The following is a 22500-nucleotide window of genomic DNA, read 5'->3' as shown; positions in this document are numbered from 1 at the left end:
CGTGTGTGTGTGTGTGTGTGTGTGTGTGTGTGTGTGTGTGTGCGTCCATCCCTCTCCCCCCCCCCTCCACGCACCAGATGGCATGTTCCATTTCTTCGGCGAGGGCGCAGGTTTGTTCCATTTTCACGCCCATTATCTGGTTACGCGCTCGATTATGGCCACACATCAGCAAATGGGCTAACGAACCCGTTTGGATAACTGCAGTCGTCATGGCGACCTGAAAGGAGGGTTCTGGTCACTGTCTGTCCACAGGGGGAAAAAAACATAAATAGTAAAAGTTGCTTTCAGCGAGTGTGTAATTAGAGAGAGCTGTGTGTAAGTACACTATCCATGTGTGTCCACAGTCAGAGCTCTTGCTGTTGTGTGTGTGTGTGTGTGTGTGTGTGTGTGTGTGTGTGTGTGTGTGTTGTGTCAGACTAGCCTGTCATTTATAGAACCTCAGTGAGTGTGTCTCTGCCTTTGGAGATTAAAATCCATCCCGCCTGGACACACACACACACACACACACTGTTTCAGTGCTGCTTTGTACACACACACACATACACACACACACACACACACACACACACTGTTTCAGAGCCCCATTCCCATGAGGAATATCTGAACAGCAATTTGTGAAGAGAGATCACAGTGAGTGATGACCTCAAGGTCGAAGGTCACAGAGGTCAGTCCAGCTGAGACTATAGTTTATGCACTGATGATCAGAGAGAATGAAAGAGGAGGACAGGGCTGTTATTCTTACGCTCTCTTTCTCACAAACACACACACACACACACACATTTGTCTGTTGTGTTGTGTTTGTCTGGCGTGTTGTTTTTGTTTTTCCAGTTCATAGTAAAATGAATGGAAGGACAGTTAATAACCCCCCCCCCGTCTCACAGGCTGTGCCGGTCCAGGTCTCCCTTTATCTATGGTCCAGACACTCCAGAGTTTCCTCTGAGCCTTTTGACAGCTTTCTCCTTTCACCTCTCTCTCCTCTCCTCTCCTCTCCTCTCTCACTAAAGGGGACTAAAGATGGACCAGTTTTTTTACCCCTGACCCGAAACAATGCACTTTGGGTTCTATGAGGTTCATCAGAGGAAACTCAGTGTTCTGCACCTCTCCCTTGTTTGCCCCTGTGTTCTCCCCTGTTCTCCCCTGTGTTCTCCACTGTTTGCCCCTGTGTTCTCCACTGTTCTTCCCTGTGTTCTCCACTGTTCTCTGGAAGCTACAGTTCAACCTGTTCTCTTAAGTTCTGTTGTTTTGTTGTTCTGTTGTTTTGTTGTTCTGTTCTGTTCTGTTTCGTAATACTCTGTTTGGTTCTGGCCCGGATAGCAGCGGTTCCGGATCTAAAGCGGATCTAGAGCGGATCTAGCCCGGAGTCTGTTGCTATCGGGGACGTGTTGATGTTTGTGTTGAGTTTGATGTCTAGTTGATTCCTTGCCTTTTTCTTGTCCATGTTGTTCTTGTTTTTGTTCATTTCTGAAGTCTCTGTTGTTGTTTTTCTTTTGTGTTTTCCATGTCACCCCTTCCGCTTTCCTTTCCACCAATCATGTGTGTCCGTGCATGTCCTGTGACTGTGTCATGTGACTTGCATGATGCTGGTGGTGTCTCGGGCGACTCAAGCAGAAGGTAAACATCTCATCTCATCTCATCTGATGATTTGTGCTTTATTTATTTATTATTTATTTATTTAACTGTTTTCACCCTGCAACTCATACACAGACACACACACACACACACACACACACACACAGATATCCACACACACACACACACATATCCATAAGATGTCGGGTTACGCTTCTCCAGGCTTATGGTGAGGGTGAAGATGACCAGTGTTATGGTACAGTGGACACCAGCGCATTCGTGGGAGATGATAGGAGGATGTGGAAGAGGGTTTTGTGAAGCAATGGCTGCCCCCTTTTCAAGGCGGTGTCGGCCATGTTGGTTTTTACAGAGTGACTAACCGATGACTGTTCAGACTGAGGTCGCAGTGCAGAAACTCAGTGTGTGTGTGTGTGTGTGTGTGTGTGTGTGTGTGTAAGACCCTGTAGTGTGTGTGTGTGTGTGTGTGTGTGTGTGTGTGTGTGTGTGGGTAGAGTGACTCACTGATGACTGTTCAGACTGAGGTCGCAGTGCAGAAACTCAGGTCTGGATCTGATTCAAGAGCACATATGGAAGCACACACACACACACACACACACATACACACACACACACACACACACACACACACATATATGGAAGCGGCACCAATCAGAATTGACCAGATCCGATTCCATGTGATTCATACTGAAAACACAAAGTCAGATTTGGGCCTCTTGTGCCTGCAGTGTGACCGTAGCCATGGTTACGTGTGAGGTCGCGCTCACCCCGTGGGTCACGTCTGAGAGTTGTGTTGGAGGGTCGTGAAGCGGCGTGCTGTGAGGAAGTGTTTGTCTCGTCTGCGTCTTTCAGCCCTGTGCTGCCGTGAGGGACATCAAAGGCTTCTACGTCACGTCACGTTCACGTGGCATGGTTCCTTTTTCCGTCACGTTCACGTGGCATGGTTCCTTTTTCGTCACGTCATGTTCACGTGGCATGGTTCCTTTCTACGTCACGTTCACGTGGCATGGTTCCTTTCTCCGTAACGTTCACGTGGCATGGTTCCTTTCCCGTCACATAACGTTCACGTGGCATGGGTGGCATAGTTCCTTTCTGCGCCGCTCGTCTCCTGGGACCGCCCGCCCGCCTAGCGCTGTATCGGCTGCCTTCAGAGCGCCTGCATGCTTTTGATGTCCCCCACAAACACTCTGACAAGCGCCGCCGCCACGGAGATACCACACACACACACATATACACACACACACACACACACACACAAACAAACACACACACACACACACTGAGATACCACCCAAACACTCTCCCTTTCATCCCAGTGAGCGCTGACTGGGATCCAGCCAGAGTTTTTTTTAACCGGAGCAGGGAGAGGAGAAACCAGACACACACACACACACACACACACACACACACACACCAGGGTATTTATAACCGGCGCAGGGAGAGGAGAAACCAGACACGCCTTTGAACCTCCCTTCCCTCCTCTCTGCTCCTCTCCTTCTCTCCTCTCTCCTCCTCTACCCTCCTCTCTGCTCCTCTCCTCTCCTCTACCCTCCTCTCTGCTCCTCTCCTCTCTCCTCCTCTACCCTCCTCTCTGCTCCTCTCCTCTCTCCTCCTCTACCCTCCTCTCTGCTCCTCTCTTCTCTGCTCCTCTCCTCTCCTCTCTTGTTCACTGATGAGGATAGGAGTGTGTCTCTGTGAATGACAGCAGTGGTAGATACAGAGGATAGGAGTGTGTGTCTCTGTGAATGACAGCACACACACACACACACACACAAAGCAGTGGTAGATACAGAGGATAGGAGTGTGTCTCTGTGAATGAAAGCACACACACAAACACACACACACACACACACACAAAGCAGTGGTAGATACAGAGGATCAGAGAACCTCTGTTGTGCACATGTTGGGACATTCTGACTCACTGCAGAAGAAACGCACACACTTCACTTTACTCTCACACACACACACACACACACACACATACACACACACATACACTCACTCCAGATGGGGACAAGTCAGAGAAACAGAAAGAAGATCTTCTGGGGAAGATATTCTGAGGATGTATTTTCGCCCACGTTTTCAAATTTTCACATTCACACACACACATAGACACACACACACACACACACACTTTTCAGCCTCCAGCTGTGCTAATGGGTGTGTTTTTGACAGCTGTGACAAACCTCAGCAAGCGTGTCCTCATCAAGGCTTGCTAATTGCTACGCTGATGCCAACTAAAGGGACACACATGGACACACACACACACATACACACACACACACACGTGTGGCCTGATTAATAGCACCGCATAATGACAGCAGTGATGTTAGTCACTGCCTGGTGGATCAATGGGGTCTGGTCATTGGTGATGAGGGATACTGACCAGTGAGTGGTCATACAGGTCATACTGTACTAACACACACACACACCCTAAACTCTGTCATACACACACTGCCATACACACACTACCATACACACACTGCCATACACACACTCTACTCTGCCATACACACACACACCCTACACTCTGCCATACACACACTCGACACTGCCATACACACGCACTCTACTCTGTCACACACACACACACTCTACTCTGCCATACACACACTCTACTCTGCCATACACACACTCGACACTGCACTGCCATACACACACTCGACATACACACACTCTACTCTGCCATACACACACTCTACTCTGCCATACACACACTCAACACTGCCATACACACACTCTACTCTGCCATACACACACTCGACACTGCCATACACACACTCGACACTGCCATACACACACTCTACTCTGCCATACACACACTCTACTCTGCCATACACACACTCGACACTGCCATACACACACTCTGCACACTGCCATACACACACACTGCCATACACACACTCTACACTGCCATACACACACTCTACTCTGCCATACACACACTCTACTCTGCCATACACACACTCGACACTGCCATACACACACTCTGCACACTGCCATACACACACACACACACTGCCATACACACACTCTACACTGCCATACACACACTCTACTCTGCCATACACACACTCTACACTGCCATACACACATTCTGCACACTGCCATACACACACTCGACACTGCCACACACACACTCTGCACTGCCATACACACACTCAACACTGCCATACACACACTCGACACTGGCATACACACACTCTAAACTATAGTGATGGCTCTGGCACTATCCAAACAGTAGTATGGTGTTTAATGGTGCTTTGGGATAACATGAGCCCAAATGCTTCACTAAGGGGTCCCCTGAGGCCTGTGGTCCTCTGTGTGTGTTTTGGAGTGTGTGTGTGTGTGTGTGTCTCTAACGGTGTGTGTGTGTGTGTGTGTGTGTGGTTTCCAGGAGAACCCAATGCCCCTAAGCTGAAGGGCACTCTGCAACCGCAGGGCAACACCTTCAAGGTCACCTGGATCAAACAGGACGACGGAGGATCACCCATCACACACTACCTGCTCAGGTACAAAGCGGTAAGTTAAACACACACACACACACACACACACACACACACTCTTCATATGCTACCTGCTCAGGTACAAAGCGGTAAGTTAAACACACACACACACTTCATATGCTACCTGCTCAGGTACAAAGCGGTAAGTTAAACACACACACACACACACACACACACACACACACACACTCTTCATATGCTACCTGCTCAGGTACAAAGCGGCAAGTTAAACACACACACACACTCTTCATATGCTACCTGCTCAGGTACGAAGCGGTAAGTTAAACACACACACACACACACTCTTCATATGCTACCGGCTCAGGTTCAAAGTGGTTAGTTAAAGACTCACACACACACATTTTACATTTACATTTAATCATTTAGCAGACGCTTTTGTCCAAAGCGACGTACAATGGAGAGAACAGTCAAGCTAAGAGCAATAAAGAACATGGTGTAACAATAAATACTACTTTACATAAGAATTAGAATAACGACCTAGAAAGGAAAAAGAAGTGCAGGAATGTAACTGCTGAAGTGCAAGTTAAGCGCTAGTCAAGGTGCCAGTTAGGAAGGGAAGTGCTCTCTGAAGAGTTGGGTCTTCAAAAGCTTCTTGAAGGTAGAGAGGGACGCCCCTGCTCTGGTAGTACTAGGCAGTTCGTTCCACCAACGTGGGACTACAAATGAGAATAGTTTGGATTGCCGTGCTTGCACACACACACACTATACGTATGCTACCTGCTCAGGTACAAAGTGGTTAGTTAAACACACACTCCTCACATATATGTGTTTGTGTGTGTGTTCATCAATGTGTTTGTGTGTGTCTGTGTGTGTGTGTGTGTGTGTGTGTGTGCAGAAGACCGCTCAGGAGTGGAAGCAAGAGATGCGTATGCCCAGTGGGAGTGAGTACGCCACGCTGAGCAGCCTGGACTGGAACACGGAGTACGAGGTGCTGGTGGTGGCGGAGAACATGCAGGGCAAGTCCCAACCAGGAGCCCTCGCATTCAAGACTGCAGCGGAGCCCGCCGCTACGCCAGGTACATACACACACACTACACACACTACACACACAAACACACACACTATACACACACACACACACACACACGCATTCAAGACTGCGGCGGAGCCCGCCGCTACGCCAGGTACATACACACACACTACACACACACACACACACACACACACACACACACACACGCATTCAAGAATGCAGCAGAGGCTGCCGCTACACCAGGTACACACACACACACACAGATGCACACACACCATACATAGATACATACTACACACATTCACACTTTCATTCAGTTGCAATATGCAAACAACCAAAACACTCATAATACAGACATCAACACTTCCCCTTCATCTCACACACACACTCGTACACACACACACACACACACATATATAAACATACCGGAATGGCTATTTTTGCCCAACCCTTCTTCTCTATGTGACCTTACACACAGGTACACTCTCCAAACACATGCACACACTCACACTTGCAAGGACATTCCCTCCCCTTGCGTCATGAGCTGACTCTCCCTCTCTCGCACACACACACACACACACACACCCCACACACACACACACACACAGGCACCGACACCCTCACATGGGAACTGTCATATCACCTCCTGAAGTGTGAACAGTGAAAAAACTCATGTGTGGAAACCTCCTGCTTTGAGTCCCATCTCTAACTCGCCGATGCCCGACACCTCCACTGAGCCTTGGCTGCCTAACTGAAGCGCTCACTGTCTACTCTAACAGCCTCTGCACTGGAACACTGACCTTAGCACTAGCATTAAGACAGTAGCATTCAGGCAGTAGCGTCACACAGGCACTGGAACACTGACCTTAGCACTAGCATTAAGGCAGTAGCGTCACAGGCACTGGAACACTGACTTTAGCACTAGCATTAAGGCAGTAGTGTCACACAGGCACTGGAACACTAACCTTAGCACTAGCATTAAGGCAATAGCATCACAGGCACTGGAACACTAACCTTAGCACTAGCATTAAGACAGTAGCATTAAGACAGTAGCGTCACAGGCACTGGAAGACTGACCTTAGCACTAGCATTAAGGCAGTAGCGTCACAGGCACTGGAACACTGACCTTAGCACTAGCATTCAGACAGTAGCGTAACACAGGCACTGGAACACTGACCTTAGCACTAGCATTAAGACAGTAGCATTAAGGCAGTAGCATCACAGGCACTGGAACACTGACCTTAGCACTAGCATTCAGACAGTAGCGTAACACAGGCACTGGAACACTGACCTTAGCACTAGCATTAAGACAGTAGCGTAGCATCACAGGCACTGGAACACTGACCTTAGCACTAGCATTCAGGCAGTAGCGTCACAGGCACTGGGCAGAACAGAAACACTGTTGCAGGCTCCATTCTATCCACTCTTTAATATTTGAAAATGCTAAAGCTAGTCCTAGTGCTGCAGCAATGCAGCGTTGAATGGGAATGCTGAAGCTAGTCCTAGCGCAGCAGCAATGCAGCATTGAATGGGAATGCTAAAGCTAGCGCTGGCGCAGCAGTAGTGACAGGCTCTTAATAGGCACACTGGCTTTGGGCTGGATGGGAAGCCAGACTGGCGTGCTTTGATCCAAACTCTATGGTACAGGAGATCTCTCTGAAATGTCTCCTATGCTTTACTGCTGTGTTCCCACAGAGCTCACGCTTTACTGCCGTGTTCACACAGAGCTCACGCTTTACTGCCGTGTTCATAAGAGCTCCGTTCTCAGTTTCTGCACTTCAGGAATACAGATCAGATCATTGTAGCTTTCATAAGAATTGCAGAGGAAGGCTGGTGCTGTGAAGAAACAATCAAGCTTGTTAAAGTTCTCCTCGAGAGAGAGGTGGTGTGTGTTTTCTCTTGTAGAGGCAGGTACGCAGAGGACCTTGAGAGGTGGTGTGTGTTTCTCTCTTGTCGAGGCAGGTACGCAGACGACCTTGAGTAAACGCAGCTGCAGCATCAAACAGCAGGGATCTTAGAGACGAGTTGGAGGCGAGTGATTAGCCCCTCAGCTCAGACAGGCTGGGAGAGTGTGTGAGGCGCGTGTTTGAGTGTGAGAGACGCAGGTGTGTGGGTTTGTGTAAGACGCAGGTGAGTGTGTGGGGGTGGGTGTGTTTGTTTATGAGAGAGAAAGGGAGAGAGACGCCAGTAAGTGTGTATGTGTGTGTGTGTGAGATGCAGGTGCGTGCGTGTGTGTGTGTGTGTGTGTGTGTGTGTGTGTGTGTGTGTGAGAGGGAGAGAGGCGCAGGTGAGTGTATGTGTGTGTGTGAGAGAGAGAGAGGCGCAGGTGAGTGTGTGTGTGTGTGTGAGAGAGAGAGAGAGAGAGGCGCAGGTGTGTGTGTGTGTTTCAGACTCTCCACTCCAGCTCTAGTTGTCAGGTTTTATTTCAGCTGATTTATGTGCTCCTGGTAACAGAGGACTGTGATGGATCAACTCTTTCAGCAGTATAGAGGAGGGGGGGGGGGGAGGGAGACGGAGAGGAGGGGTAACAGAGAGGTGGAGGGAGAGATAGAGATGAGAGGAGAGGTGGAGGGAGAGATGAGAGGAGAGGTGGAGGGAGAGATAGAGAGGAGAGGTGGAGGGAGAGATGGAGAGGAGAGGTGGAGAGAGGAGATGAGTAGGAGAGGAGCGGTAGATGAGTAGGAGAGGAGAAGAGAGGAGAGATAGATCAGTAGTAGTGGAGGAGAGGAGGGGAGGGGATGTGAGGTAGATGAGGAGGGGAGAGGAGAGGTATGAATCCATGACTCGTCCCAGTTCACCTGTTCTGTCCCACACAGCTCAGCTCCTGTGTGTGTGTGTGTGTGTGTGTGTGTGTGTGTCTGTGTCTGTCTGTGTCTGTCTGTGTCTGTGTCTGTGTGTGTGCTGCTGCACACTGGGGGGATTTCTCCTGTTCAGCCTGTGAGTGTGTGTGGTGTGTGTGTGTGTGTGTGTGTGTGTGTGTGTGTGATGCAGATGTGTGTGTGTGTGTGTGTGCTGCTGCACACTGGGGGGATTTCTAGAAGCTGCTTTTCAATGAAAGGCCTTTCCACCTCACTGAAACCAGCTCAACCCTGAACACAGGCATCGGGGGGGGTGTGTGTGTGTGTGTGTGTGTGTGTGTGTGTGAAAGACGGAGAGAGAGTAAGAGACTGTGTGTGTGTGTGTGAGAGAGAGAGAGAGGAAGAGACTGTGTGTGTGTGTGTGTTTGTGTGTTTGAAAGAGAGAGCGCGGGTGGATTAAACCCAACCCTGCAGTGATACATGGGGAGCCCAGGCAGTGTGTGTGTGTGTGTGCGTGTGTGTGTGATACATGGGGAGCCCAGGCAGTGTGTGTGTAGGTCAGGGCTGCATGGATGTGCGTCTGAGCTTCAGCTTTGGGGACTGAGACAGGGGACAGTTCAGCTTCAGTCTCTCCACCCTGACAGGGAGAGCTACGACTCACACACACACACACACATACACAGTCAGCTGAAGACTCACACACACACACACACACAGACACATGCTAAATACCAGTCTTTTACCGTTACATACTTCAGACGTCTGCAGTGCTCTTACATCATCAGGAACGTTTTTCCTGGCCGGCACACATTTCCTGTGACAGTTCTGGTTCTGAACTCTAATTTAGATGACAGTTCTGGTTCTGAACTCTAATGTAGATGACAGTTCTGGTTCTGAACTCTAATTTAGATGACAGTTCTGGTTCTGAACTCTAATGTAGATGACAGTTCTGGTTCTGAACTCTAATTTAGATTACAGTTCTGGTTCTGAACTCTAATGTAGATGACAGTTCTGGTTCTGAACTCTAATTTAGAACCCAAATTCTGATTTCACAAATTAATCAAATGAATAGCTGATTTCACTGAGCCTTCCAAGAACTGTTGAGAAAGTAACACGATCATTTCTCAATAGATGCATTTCATAGTCACCCACACAAGCAGGGCTGGTTCATTTACACACAGGCACACACACACACGCACACACACACACACACATTGCAGGGACAGCAGAGTGTCCCCTCACATGGGGAGATGACTCACACACGCACAGTGCAGGAAAAGAAATGTTGCCAAATACACAGGAAAATATACACACACACACACACACACACACACAGTGAAAAAAACCAGTGATGCCAGATACTCAGGAAGACCTCCTAGTCATTTATGCACACACACAGCAAGGGTGTCCACTCACACTAGGAGAAGACTTACACACACACACACACACACACACAGACTGCAAGGGTGTCCACTCACACAAGGAGAAGACTTAGACACACACACACACACACACTGGAAGGGTGACCAATCACAGAAGAAGACAGAGACACACACACACATACGCATACACACAAACTGTAGAAAGAGAATAGTATAGCCAATATACCAGAAGACATTTAGGTTAAAGCTGAACTGAGTGGTTTTACAGTGTTTTACTGCAGACCCTAATAACCCTTTAATAAGCCTCTAATGCCTCACACACACACACACACACACACACACACACACACACACCTGTGTTAGTGCTTTAAACCCTCCTGTCTCGGCTGAGTAGAAGCAAAGGGGCCATAAAAAGCTTTCAGTGGAACAGCAGCTACAGTCACGCTAGCAGGTGCTACAGTCACGCTAGCAGGTGATACAGTCACGCTAGCAGGTGCTACAGTCACGCTAGCAGTAGCTTCAGTCACGCTAGGTGGTGCTACAGTCACGCTAGCAGGTGCTACAGTCACGCTAGCAGGTGATACAGTCACACTAGCAGGTGCAAAGTCACGCTAGCAGGTGCTACAGTCACGCTAGCAGCAGCTACAGTCACGCTAGCAGCAGCTACAGTCACGCTAGCAGCAGCTACAGTCACGCTAGCAGGTGCTACAGTCACGCTAGCAGCAGCTACAGTTACGCTAGGTGGTGCTACAGTCACGCTAGCAGGTGCTACAGTCACGCTAGCAGCAGCTACAGTCACGCTAGCAGGTGATACAGTCACGCTAGCAGGTGATACAGTCACACTAGCAGGTGCTACAGTCACGCTAGCAGCAGCTACAGTCACGCTAGCAGGTGATACAGTCACGCTAGCAGCAGCTACAGTCACGCTAGCAGGTGATACAGTCATGCTAGCAGGTGATACAGTCACACTAGCAGCAGCTACAGTCACGAGAGCAGGTGTCCCTGAACAGCAACTACAGTTAGGTTAGACTGGCATAGAAATGACTGTAGAAATGCCTCTGGACCTACAGTAATTATATAGCTTTTAAGGAATGGTGATACTATGTTGTCCAACATTCTGTTGCGTCTTGATTCTTTTGCCCATGCGTGTGTCGTGAACAGTGTTAACAAGTCAAGGAGCACAGAGCTATTGGGAGACTGTTTTTATGATAACACACAGGCTGCTTACTCCTTCAGCTGTGGTAACAGAGTGGCTGTAATTGTGTGTCTCTGTCTGTTAGTGTGTGTAATTGTGTGTCTGTCTGTTAGTGTGTGTAATTGTGTGTCTGTCTGTTAGTGTGTGTAATTGTGTGTGTTGTAATTGGGATCAGGCGTTTAGCCTTCTGCAGTGCTTTGCCGCCATGCTCCGCCCCTCTCCTCTGCTTCATGTTTGTCTCATGTTTGTCTCATGTTTGACTCATGTTTGTCTCATGTTTGTCTCATGTGCTGCTCTCATGTTTGTCTCATGTTTGACTCATGTTTGTCTCATGTGCTGCTCTCATGTTTTCATGTCTTTTTCTCCTGATTCTCCTGTTGCATTTGTGTTTATTTGTGTAACGAAGTTTGTTTGAGAATTTTGACATCTCTTTTTCTCTTCCATTCCTTTCCAATCCCCCTCTCCTCTCCTCTCTTTCCATGTGTTCCTGTCTTCCTTTTGTCCACTCTTCCCTTTCATGCCTCTCGCGCTCTCTTTCTCTCCTTTCTCCCCTTCTCTCCCCCTTCATCTCTCTCTTTCTCTGTCTCACTCTATACCTTGGAAACACTTTCTCTGTCTCTCTGTCTCTCTCTAACGCTCCCTCTCTCTCTCTCTAACTCTCCCTCTCTCTCTCTCTCTCCCTCTCTCTCTCTCTAACGCTCCCTCTCTCTCTCTGTCTCTCTCCCTCTCTCTAACTCTCCCTCTCTCTCTCTCTCTCTCTCTCTCTCACTCTCTTTCTGTCCCTCCTTCTCTTTACCCTCTTTTATTTCCTTCTCTTTACCTCCTCTCCCCCTCCCCCTTTCTTTTTCTGTTTCTCCCTCCATTCTTCTCTGTCATTCTCTTCCTTTCTCTCCTCCTCTTCTTGTCCTCCCACCTGACTCTGCTGGGGCCTGGACTCTGATGGATCACCTCATGGATGCATTTTTCTCTTTGTCACCATGTTCGTATGCTATTTATCTGTCGGTGTGTGTGTGTGTGTGTGTGTGTCTGTGTGTCTGTGTGTCTGTGTGTGTGTGTGTGTGTGTTCACCCTGATGTTTGCTGTTATATGTATGTAGTCACCCAGGGAGGATCTTCTGTTACATACACTCTAGCCACTTTTTTGGTGTCTGTGTTAGCAACTCTGTTTCTGCTGTGACTCTGCTAGCATCTGGGTGCTAATATCTGCCCTGTCTATCTCACTCTCTCTGTGCTAGCACACACACACACACACACACACATCACTCTCTCTGCTAGCATTTGCCCTAGTCTATCTCACTCTATCTCACTCTCTCTCTGCTAGCATCTGCCCTGCCTATCTCACTCTCTCTCTGCTAGCACACACACCACACACACACACACACACACACACACACACATCACTCTTTCTCTGCTAGCATCTGCCCTAGTCTATCTCACTCTTTCTCTGCTAACATCAGCCCTAGTCTATCTCACTCTTTCTATTTTAACTCTTCTAACATCTATGTTATTTCTGCCGTGAATCTGGTAGCATCTGTCTTAACCTTTATCTTTCTGCTCTGATGGTCTTTCCTAATTACTAGTGTCTAGTGTTAGCCCCCCTCCCCTCCGTCTCTCAGTCTCTCTCTCTCTCTCTCTTTTCTTCTTCTTCAGAGCTTCTGCTCTGATTCTCCCAGCATCTGTGACAGTCTCTATCTGTTCTGAGTCTCTGGCTGTCTGTGTTAGATTCTCTCTCTCTCTCTCTCTCTCTCTCTCTCTTCGCTCTGATTCCTGGCATCTGTCTAAATCTCTCTCTCTTTTTTTTTCTTCTCTCTCTGCCTTTCTCTCTTTTTTTTTTGTTCCAGTCAGTGTTCAGAGAGGGGTGGGGGGTATTTCCTGGCTCATAGACTCTATGTAACAATGTTCAGCCACTGAACCAATAGCATTCATTTGTTCAGAGATAACTGCCACCTTTTTAAATGGGCAGTTGAGCTGCCGGTAAAGAGTAACTCTTAAAGACTTTTTAGATTTAAAAATGGACCTCCAGGGAATCCTCATAGTGTTGTTGTTTACTCTTCATAGTGTTGTCGTAGTCCCTGTTTACCCTTCACAGTGTTGTTTCTCTACGTCCCCTCAGCTCTCTGAGTCTGTGTTAAGGGCTCTGGCATAGTTCTACTCCGCTGATGAGGGTGATCCTATGGCTGTGAGATCACTAAATGTTTGACACGATTGGATTTCCTCTGAAAGCTCAAGATGTTTTTGTACATAAAAAAAAAAAAAATTGTAACAAATTATTTTTTTCATGAAAGCTGTAAAATGAACTGTGCAAACTTTAACTTTTTAACAAATGGATCTGTCATTTATTTTGCCGTACAAAACGGTGCACAGCTCCTCCTCCTTCCCCATCAGCCAATGGTATCAAAGACTGTTCATGACTGATAGTCACTGCCTGTAAGCACACTGGATCATTAAATGTTTTTTGACATCATTTGATTGTGGGTGTCATGCCTGCTCCCGAGCGTGTAAGCATCTGGCCGCCTCTCCCAGCGTCTCCCCGCGACTGCAGCTGAAGTGGCTTTCATTTAGAGCTGACGTTGGGAGATTAAGGACGGGGCGTCTAAAGCGATAATTATCAGCAGGAGAGAGAGATAATTAGGAGGGTTCTCCTGGACGTGATTATCTAAGGAGCCGGTGGTGCTGTTTGGAGTGTGTGTGACACAGGTGACGGGGATGAGGTGAACACACTCCTGTAGAGTGAGAGGCACACACACCAGGTAGAGAACCCTGTGGAGTGGGATACTCTTCTCCCCCTAGGCTCCCAGGCGTAACAGGGTCCTATACAAATGAAGGTGCATTGAAGTCTGTCTACATCAACATGCACGGATGTCTATAGAAATTAGCATACAGTGATGTCTATAGAAATGAGTATACATATCACATAGATAATATAGATTAGTGGACTCTAATTACCTCAGAACTAATCTCTCATCATGAGACCGTGGCGATGACATGGCATTCTGTTTCCGTGGCGATGACAGCACATATGAAGCTGAAGTAGACTTCTGTTTCCGTGGCGATGACAGCACATATGAAGCTGAAGTAGACTTCTGTTTCCGTGGCGATGACAGCACATATGAAGCTGAAGTAGACTTCTGTTTCCGTGGCGATGACAGCACATATGAAGCTGAAGTAGACTTCTGTTTCCGTGGCGATGACAGCACATATGAAGCTGGAGTAGACTTCTGTTTCCGTGGCGATGACAGCACATATGAAGCTGAAGTAACCTTCTGTTTTCGTGGCGATGACAGCACATATGAAGCTGAAGTAACCTTCTGTTTCCGTGGCGATGACAGCACATATGAAGCTGAAGAAGACTTCTGTTTCCGTGGCGATGACAGCACATATGAAGCTGAAGTAGATTTCTGTTTCCGTGGCGATGACAGCACATATGAAGCTGAAGTAGACTTCTGTTTCCGTCCCACACTGAGTCCTGTCTCATGTTGGGTTGATGGTGTGTGTGCGCACATCCATGTCTACGTGTAGGTGTGTGCATCCTTGTGTGTGTGTGTGTCCGTGTGTCCGGTCCCTCCCCAGACAGAATACAGTGCTTAGTGTGGTGAGTGTGTGTGTGTGTCCGTCCGTGTGTCCGGTACCTCCCCAGACAGAATACAGTGCTCAGTGGGGTGTAGTTGTATGTAGTAGTTTCTGTTCTAGATCCTCTAAGACAGCCAGCTCTATTAACACACACACACACACACACAGCTAGCATTGTGTTTTAGTTGTGTGTGTGTCTTGTGGATCTCTCCACTCTGACCACCAAACAGTCCTTCATGATCTGAATCCGAGTCCTGGCTCTAAAAGCTCACACTCACTACTGGTAAGTGTGTGTTTGTGTTGGTCTGTCTGTGGGCTTATTGTCTTTCTGTTTCATGCACTTCATTTACAGTCAGCGTCTCTGTCCAGGTTCCTGGTGAAAAGCTTTCCCTTCGCTCCACGCTCCTCCACCTCAGACCTGGGCAGCTCTCACATCATCATGCACGGGGCCATTATGCATGAAATGGGGAGGGGAGGGGAGGGGGGGAATCATTCAGAATGGGGAGTGTCTGTGATGCTGTCCGGCCCAACTCTGATAAGCTCTGGAGAGAAGGGTGAAATGGCCATCAGTATCGAGAGGAATGAAAAAGAGACATGAAATGGCTATCAGTAATGGCAGTAATTGGAATAAATGATGAGTCATGAAATGGCAGGAACTGAAAAAATCACGAGTCATGAAATAGCTATCAGTAATGGCAGTAATTGAAAAAATGTCGAGTCATGAAATGGCAGAGAGAGAGGTGTGTGTGCAAGCAGTGAGGCACAGCAGCAGGACTAGAGAGAGAGAGAGGGGAGGAGAGAGAGAGAGGGGAGGGGAGGAGAGAGAGAGAGGGGAGGTGTGTGTGCAGGCAGTGAGGCACAGCAGCAGGACTAGAGAGAGAGAGAGGGGAGGGGAGGAGAGAGAGAGAGAGAAAGGTGTGCAGCAGCAGGACTCTGGAGAAGCTTCTTTCACAGCACAGCTCCTCGGGGGGGGAGGCGCTGTTTAGTCAAGGCCACAGTGAGGTCTCCTGGGGAACCTCAAAGGCTCGCTGAATTCTCTGAGGGTTCCAGGGATCCCTGGAAGTTTGTTGAAGCCGTGGCTGGAGCCCTTCTGGTGGGGCGCTATGCAGCACCGAGCAAACCACAGCGTAGCGGGGGTTCGGCGTGAGGATGTGCCACAGCGTAGCGGGGGGTCGGCGTGAGGATGTGCCACACTTATTCCCAGTGGCCCCCTCTGACCCTCTGGAGGGAAACTCCACCTCGCACGCTCTCATCCAGTTTCACATTTTCCTGTGGAGGAGAGTGGAGTTCCGTGGAGGTTAACATTTGAGATCACTAACCCTTTACATCACCAGCAGTCCACAGATCAGTTAGTATAGCTGTCACATCACATCACATCAGTTAGTATAGCTGTCACATCACATCACAGATCAGTTAGTATAGCTGCCACATCACATCACATCACAGATCAGTTAGTATAGCTGTCACATCACAGCACAGATCAGTTAGTATAGCTGTCACATCACATCACATCACAGATCAGTTAGTATAGCTGTCACATCACAGATCAGTTAGTATATGTGGTTCTCAGCTGTAGCCATGGTGATGCTAAGATGGTGTGTGTAAGATGGTGATGCTAAGATGGTGTGTGTAATATGGTGATGCTAAGATGGTGTGTGTAATATGGTGATGCTAAGATGGTGTGTGTTTCCTCCCCCCCTGCTGCAGACTCCCTGGGCGAGGGTCCGAACCTGAACACGGGTGTGATAGTGGGCATCCTGATCGTGGTGTTCGTGCTGCTGCTGGTTGCCGTGGATATCACCTGCTACTTCCTGAACCGCTGCGGTCTGCTCATGTGCATCGCCGTCAACTTCTGCGGCAAGACGGGCCCCAGCAGCAAGGGCAAGGACATCGAGCAGGGCAAGGCCGCCTTCATGTGAGGAACACACTCTGCTCTGGTTGTGTGTGTGTGTGTGTGTGTGTGTGTGTGTGTGTGTGTGTGTGTGTGTGTGTCTGTGTGTGACTGTGTGTCTATCACTGTGTGTTCAATGCGTGTGTGTGTCTGTACGTCAGTGTGTTTGTGTGTGTATGTGTCTGTGTGTACATGTGTACGCCAGTGTGTGTGTCTGTCTGCGTAAGTGTCTGTGTATGTGTCCGTGTGAGTGTGTGAGTGTGTGTGTGAGTATGTGAATGTGTTTCCATGAGTGTGACCTCTTCCATCCACAGATCCGCAGGGTCTGGGCGAGCTGTGTGTGTGTGTGTGTGTGTGTGTGTGTGTGTGTGTGTGTGTGTGTGTGTGTGTATGTGTCATGATCTGAGATGTGTGTGTGTGTGTGTCAAGATCTGAGATGAATGTGTGTGTCATGATCTGAGATCCGTGTGTGTGTCAAGATCTGACATGCATGTGTGTGTCATGATCTGAGATGTGTGTGTGTGTGTGTGTGTGTGTGTGTGTGTGTGTGTGTGTGTGTGTGTGTGTGTGTGTGTGTGTGTCATGATCTGAGATGTGTGTGTGTGTCATGATCTGAGTTCCGTGTGTGTGTAACTGGACTTCATGTGTGTGTGTGTAACTGGTTTTGTGCAGTGTATAGTGCCTATAATGTCCAGACAATCTGCACCAACAATCAGTCAGTATTTTTAGCAAAAAGGGTCACAATCAAATCTATTATACCCAGATCTTCTGTAAGAGATCCAATGCAGTTGATTTGGCCTTTTGAAGCCAGTAAATGTAACAGACCTCAATGGCAGCTTTAGGATGCTCTGATTCCGCTGTCTGTGTTTAGAGATGATTGGCCCCATTGTGTTCTAAGGATTCTGATCGCTAAGTTACTGTGCAGTCGCTGATATTTCTCTCCCCCCCCCCCCCCAGAAAAGACGAGTCTAATCAGCTGATATTTCTCCTCCCCCCCCCCCCAGAAAAGACGAGTCTAATCAGCTGATATTTCTCCCCTCCCCCCAGAAAAGACGAGTCTAATCAGCCCATCGTAGAGATGCGGACGGAGGAGGAGACCACAGCCAATCACGACGCGGGAGGGCACACCGAGCCCAACGAGACCACCCCCCTGACAGGGCCAGAGTGAGTAGACCTGGCCTTTGGGGGCGCCACACACACACACACACACACACACACACCCCGTGGAGTGACCCCCCCACACACACACTCACACACACACACACACACACACACACCCGTGGGGTGACCCCCCCCCCCACACACACACACACACACACACACACACACACACACACACACCCGTGGAGTGACACACACACACACACCCCCAGCATGAGCATGTTTGAGGGGGATGCATCAACACTCCGCTTACTGTCACACAGATACACACAGGCCAACACACACACACATACACACCTACAAGGCTCTTTACTCACATATGATGCATCCACACTCCGCTTACTGTCACACACACACACACACATACACAGGCCAACACACACACACATAAACACACACTTTTTACACACACTTACACTTTGTTGCCAGTACTGCAACACAACCACACGTACACAGGTCATCTTTAGGGATTTATTTAACCATGTTGTAAAGTCAGAAGAATTGTGTTTGTATGTGTTTGTCCTGTCCTGTTGTTGGTGTTTGTCTCTGTCTGCGCACACCTGAAAGGTCAACTAAAGTAGTCAGGTGGTGTGTTAAAGCTGCAGGAAGCCCAGCCCAGGTGTCTGTCTGCTCTCGGGATGTCCTCTGTTTTGTTGGTGTCAGTAACATGTCTGTTTCTCTTCTGCTGCTTCCTAAGCCGAGTCTTGAGCTCCCCCTTGTGTCTGTAGAGATAACTGCAGCAGCTCTGCGTGTGTTTATGCGTGTTTCTTTCTGTTCCTGTCAGAGATGCTTTCTTGCTGCACCTCCACTGGTTTCTACCTGCTGTTTGACGTGAAACCTCCCCAATCCTCTCCCCAATCCTCCCCCCACCCCTCTCCTACCTCACTCTCCTCCCCCCCCTCCTCCTCCCTTGTTGTGTGTGTGTGTGTGTGTGTCTCCTCCAACAGGCAGCAGGCTGACCCTGCGGTGGCCTCTCTGGACCTGCCCGTGTCTGTGGCCACTAACTCAGACACGCTTGACACCACCCAGAACAGCCCCGCCAGCGAGTGTACCACCCTCACCTCCAGCCTCACCGCCCCCGCCTCAGAAACAGCCCCTGCCCCTGCCCCCACACCTGCCCCTGCCCCTACCCCCGCCCCCACACCTGCCCCTGCCACCCCCCCAGCTAAGGTAACCCCCCTGGTGGACTTTCTTGGCAGCTCCCCGTCGACCCCGCCCATAGCCCCACCCCGAGTGAAGAGCAGGACCTCCTCTGCCTCAGGGACACCCCCCCTCAGCACCCCAAAACGACCCGCCCCCGCCACCCCCCCTGCCCAGGCCTCCCCAAAGCCCCCCAAGGGTGCCCCGCCCACCCCCAACACCCCTGCAGGTGCAGAGCAGCCCCCCCAGGAGAAACAGGAGGCTGAGCCCCCCCGCGACTCCACCGCCCCCCCTGATCCCACACTCAATCAGTATGCACCCGTCTATGTCTTTCCTTAAGTGTGTGTGTGTTAATGCATGCATGCTTTTAGTACAACCTCATTCCCATCTATGAATGTGTTCACTATAGTCTCCTGAAGTATCCTGTGTGTTCTCATCTCTGTTTGTTTTGGGTATGAGTTTGTGTGTGTGTGTGTGTGTGTGTGTGTGTGTGTGTGTGTGTGTGTGTCTGTGTGTGTATGTTTTAGGGATGCACGATATTGAATTTTAGCCGATATGCCGATATTTACAAGCTCATTTTGGCCGATTGCCGATGCCGAAACTGATATATACACCTCTGCTTTTTAATTATTGAAAAGTCTCTCCTGTACTAGAATGAATCTGTTATTATGATAGCGTATTGCTGTAGATACGGGACATTAAAAACTTGATTTGTATCATTTTAGAAATAGACATTCACTCATGAAAACTATTGAAATCATTTCAAATACGGCAGATTTATTTATATTTTCACGTCACAATTTTCATACTTGAACAGTACCTCCTTGAACTTGAACAACTACACTCTGGAAATGCAACTTGGCAAGCTAACGTTGGTTAACTGACTTACAGTTTAATAACATCCCTTCTAGGATTTCTAGACTAATCTATGTAACGTTATAGCCAAGTTAGCTATATAAATTCCATATATGCAAAAGTAAGCCATGTACAGATAGCGTGGGCTCGTGACATAACGTTTCACATCCCGTCAAATGAGATCATCAACTTCGCTGCTGTCACGTAGCATGCAAGCTAACTAGCTAGTGTTGTAGACTCTAGCTAACTAGCAACTTATTAACTTCTATTAGCGCGCAACAGGTAATGTTGCAAAGCGTTGCACGCGGGTGGTCTGCATCTATGCATGCAACCTACGTTATGGCCAAGCTGTCGTCTCCTCTTCCATCTCCTGAAAAGTTTCCTGACAAATAGCATGTCAACATCCTCTGATACTGTGAAGTACTGCCACACAGCCGACGTGTTGAATTACGTTGTTGGCGCTCATACAGGGTGTCCGCGGGGTTTTAAAAAGTATTAAAAGGTGATAAATCAAAATTGCCAAATTTAAGGCCATTAAAAGTGTTAAATTTAGTTTTAGAGGTATTATTTTTTTTTAAATAGGTATTATTTTTTCAAGTGTCTTATTCTGATAGAATTTCAATCTTCTAAAGTTCGCGTTAGTTCGTTTAAATGCAGGCTTTAGCAAAGCTGGGCACATAATCAAAGATCTTTCGTATCAATCCTGAAGTCTCAACTTTGTATGTTTGATGCTGAAGTCATATTCAGTGGTCGTTCGACATCTCAAACACTGCGCGCTTCAACTGGGTAGCCAACTGGCTGGCTTACGTTTTTGACTTGCTTAAGCCCGAATTATAGATCTGCGTCGGTGTCCGTCCGTTTTACGGATGGGCGGGGAAACGGATTCGGACGTACTGTTTTTGATTTATACTTCTCTGACGGCTGTGGGTGTTGAAAACAATTCACCGCCAGAACAATAGGTGGAGCAGCGTTTTTTGGTCACAGACGAGCTACTACGCGACCTCTTTGAGTGATAGAATTCGTCGATTGTTTATCTCCCTCCTCCCAGCTGTCACTAGCAAGACACGTGATCAAGAGCAACAGGTGTAGTCACATGGGTCTTTGAGACACACTACATTACAATGGATAGTCTGTCTAACGCTATATATTCATTTGAAAAGGCAAACTTATCTCCATCATGGTAGGTATTATTTGTGTGAAAAATAGTAGCAATCTATAACAAAATTATATGCTTATCTTACATACACTATAGAAACTATTAAAAACGATTCAATGAAATGAATACTATCTTATTTTCTTTGGTATTTTTTGTCATATTCAGATTTGCAATGATGATTGCTGGGTAATATGTATGCTGTTGTCCAATGTCAAGTCTCTATTTGATCATGTGACGAGACGATATGATAGTTTAGACGCAACATCTGAACGTCAAGACCAACAAGCTGACTGGGCAAATAAATATCTGTGACAACATGATTACAGGAGGCAAACTGGTATCAGGGAAGAAGTTAAAAATAAACTGTCATCTGGAGAGTTTAAAAGAATACAAAACGAGGGGGAATCTACTGTATGGAGATATTTCTGCTTAGTAGTCAACGCGGATTGATTAAACCTGGATGGTTGGGGGAGAGAGATGAACGTCAAAACCGACAAACTGGGCCAGAGGCAAAAGCACCTGCAAGCTAAAAACAATGGCTTTCAAACATAAGCGTGATAAGGCATTGAACATTCCATATTTAAATATCTTAATAAGTAGTCAAGTCAACGTGTCTGCCTCACGTGATGGAGAAGTTTGTTTTTGAGAGTAAAATAAATCACATTTAGGATAATAGCCTTCTTCTTGTGTGCAGGGATTTTTTTTATCTCCTAGCTGTGACAACGCGATTACAGGAGGCAAACTGGTATCAGGGAAGAAGTTAAAAATAAACTGTCATCTGGAGAGTTTAAAACAATACAAAACGAGGGGGAATCTACTGTATGGAGATATTTCTGCTTAGTAGTCAACGCGGATTCTATGGATTAAACCTGGATGGTTGGGGGAGAGAGATGAACGTCAAAACCGACAAACTGGGCCAGAGGCAAAAGCACCTGCAAGCCGAAAACAATTGCTTTCAAACATAAGCGTGATAAGGCATTGAACATTCCATATTTAAATATCTTAATAAGTAGTCAAGTAAACGTGTTTGCTTCACATGCTTCTCCCCTGTACAAAAGCGTCGGCTAAATGACTAAATGTAAATGTAATGATGGAGAAGTTCGTTTTTGAGAGTAAAATATATCACATTTAGGATAACAGCCTTCTTCCTGTGTGCGGGGATTTGTTTATGTCCTAGCTGTGACAACACGATTACAGGAGGCAAATTGGTATCATGGAAGAAGTTAAAAAGAACGGTCATTTCAATATGCTTATCTCCCTTTTGTG

General features: G+C 47.8%; 1 protein-coding gene across 1 annotated transcript in view; it reads left to right on the top strand.

Moving 5' to 3' along the window:
- LOC105903764 (neural cell adhesion molecule 1-A) overlaps positions 1 to 19193 on the top strand; it is a gene marked incomplete at both ends in the record, with an annotated part of 46387 nt that extends 27194 nt beyond the window's left edge. Inside the window, 7 exons of the mRNA XM_042710329.1 lie at positions 78 to 110; positions 1606 to 1611; positions 4985 to 5109; positions 5950 to 6130; positions 16739 to 16946; positions 17970 to 18086; positions 19031 to 19193. Of these exons, the coding sequence (XP_042566263.1) occupies positions 78 to 110; positions 1606 to 1611; positions 4985 to 5109; positions 5950 to 6130; positions 16739 to 16946; positions 17970 to 18086; positions 19031 to 19193 (833 nt within the window). The remainder of the gene's footprint in view (positions 1 to 77; positions 111 to 1605; positions 1612 to 4984; positions 5110 to 5949; positions 6131 to 16738; positions 16947 to 17969; positions 18087 to 19030) is intronic.
- Positions 19194 to 22500: the final 3307 nt, after the last annotated feature.

Source organism: Clupea harengus, chromosome 17 (genome assembly GCF_900700415.2).
Source record: "Clupea harengus chromosome 17, Ch_v2.0.2, whole genome shotgun sequence".
NCBI classification, from domain to species: Eukaryota; Metazoa; Chordata; class Actinopteri; order Clupeiformes; family Clupeidae; genus Clupea; species Clupea harengus.
Note: the sequence above shows the minus strand (reverse complement) of the source record. Positions and strands in the feature narration are given on the sequence as shown.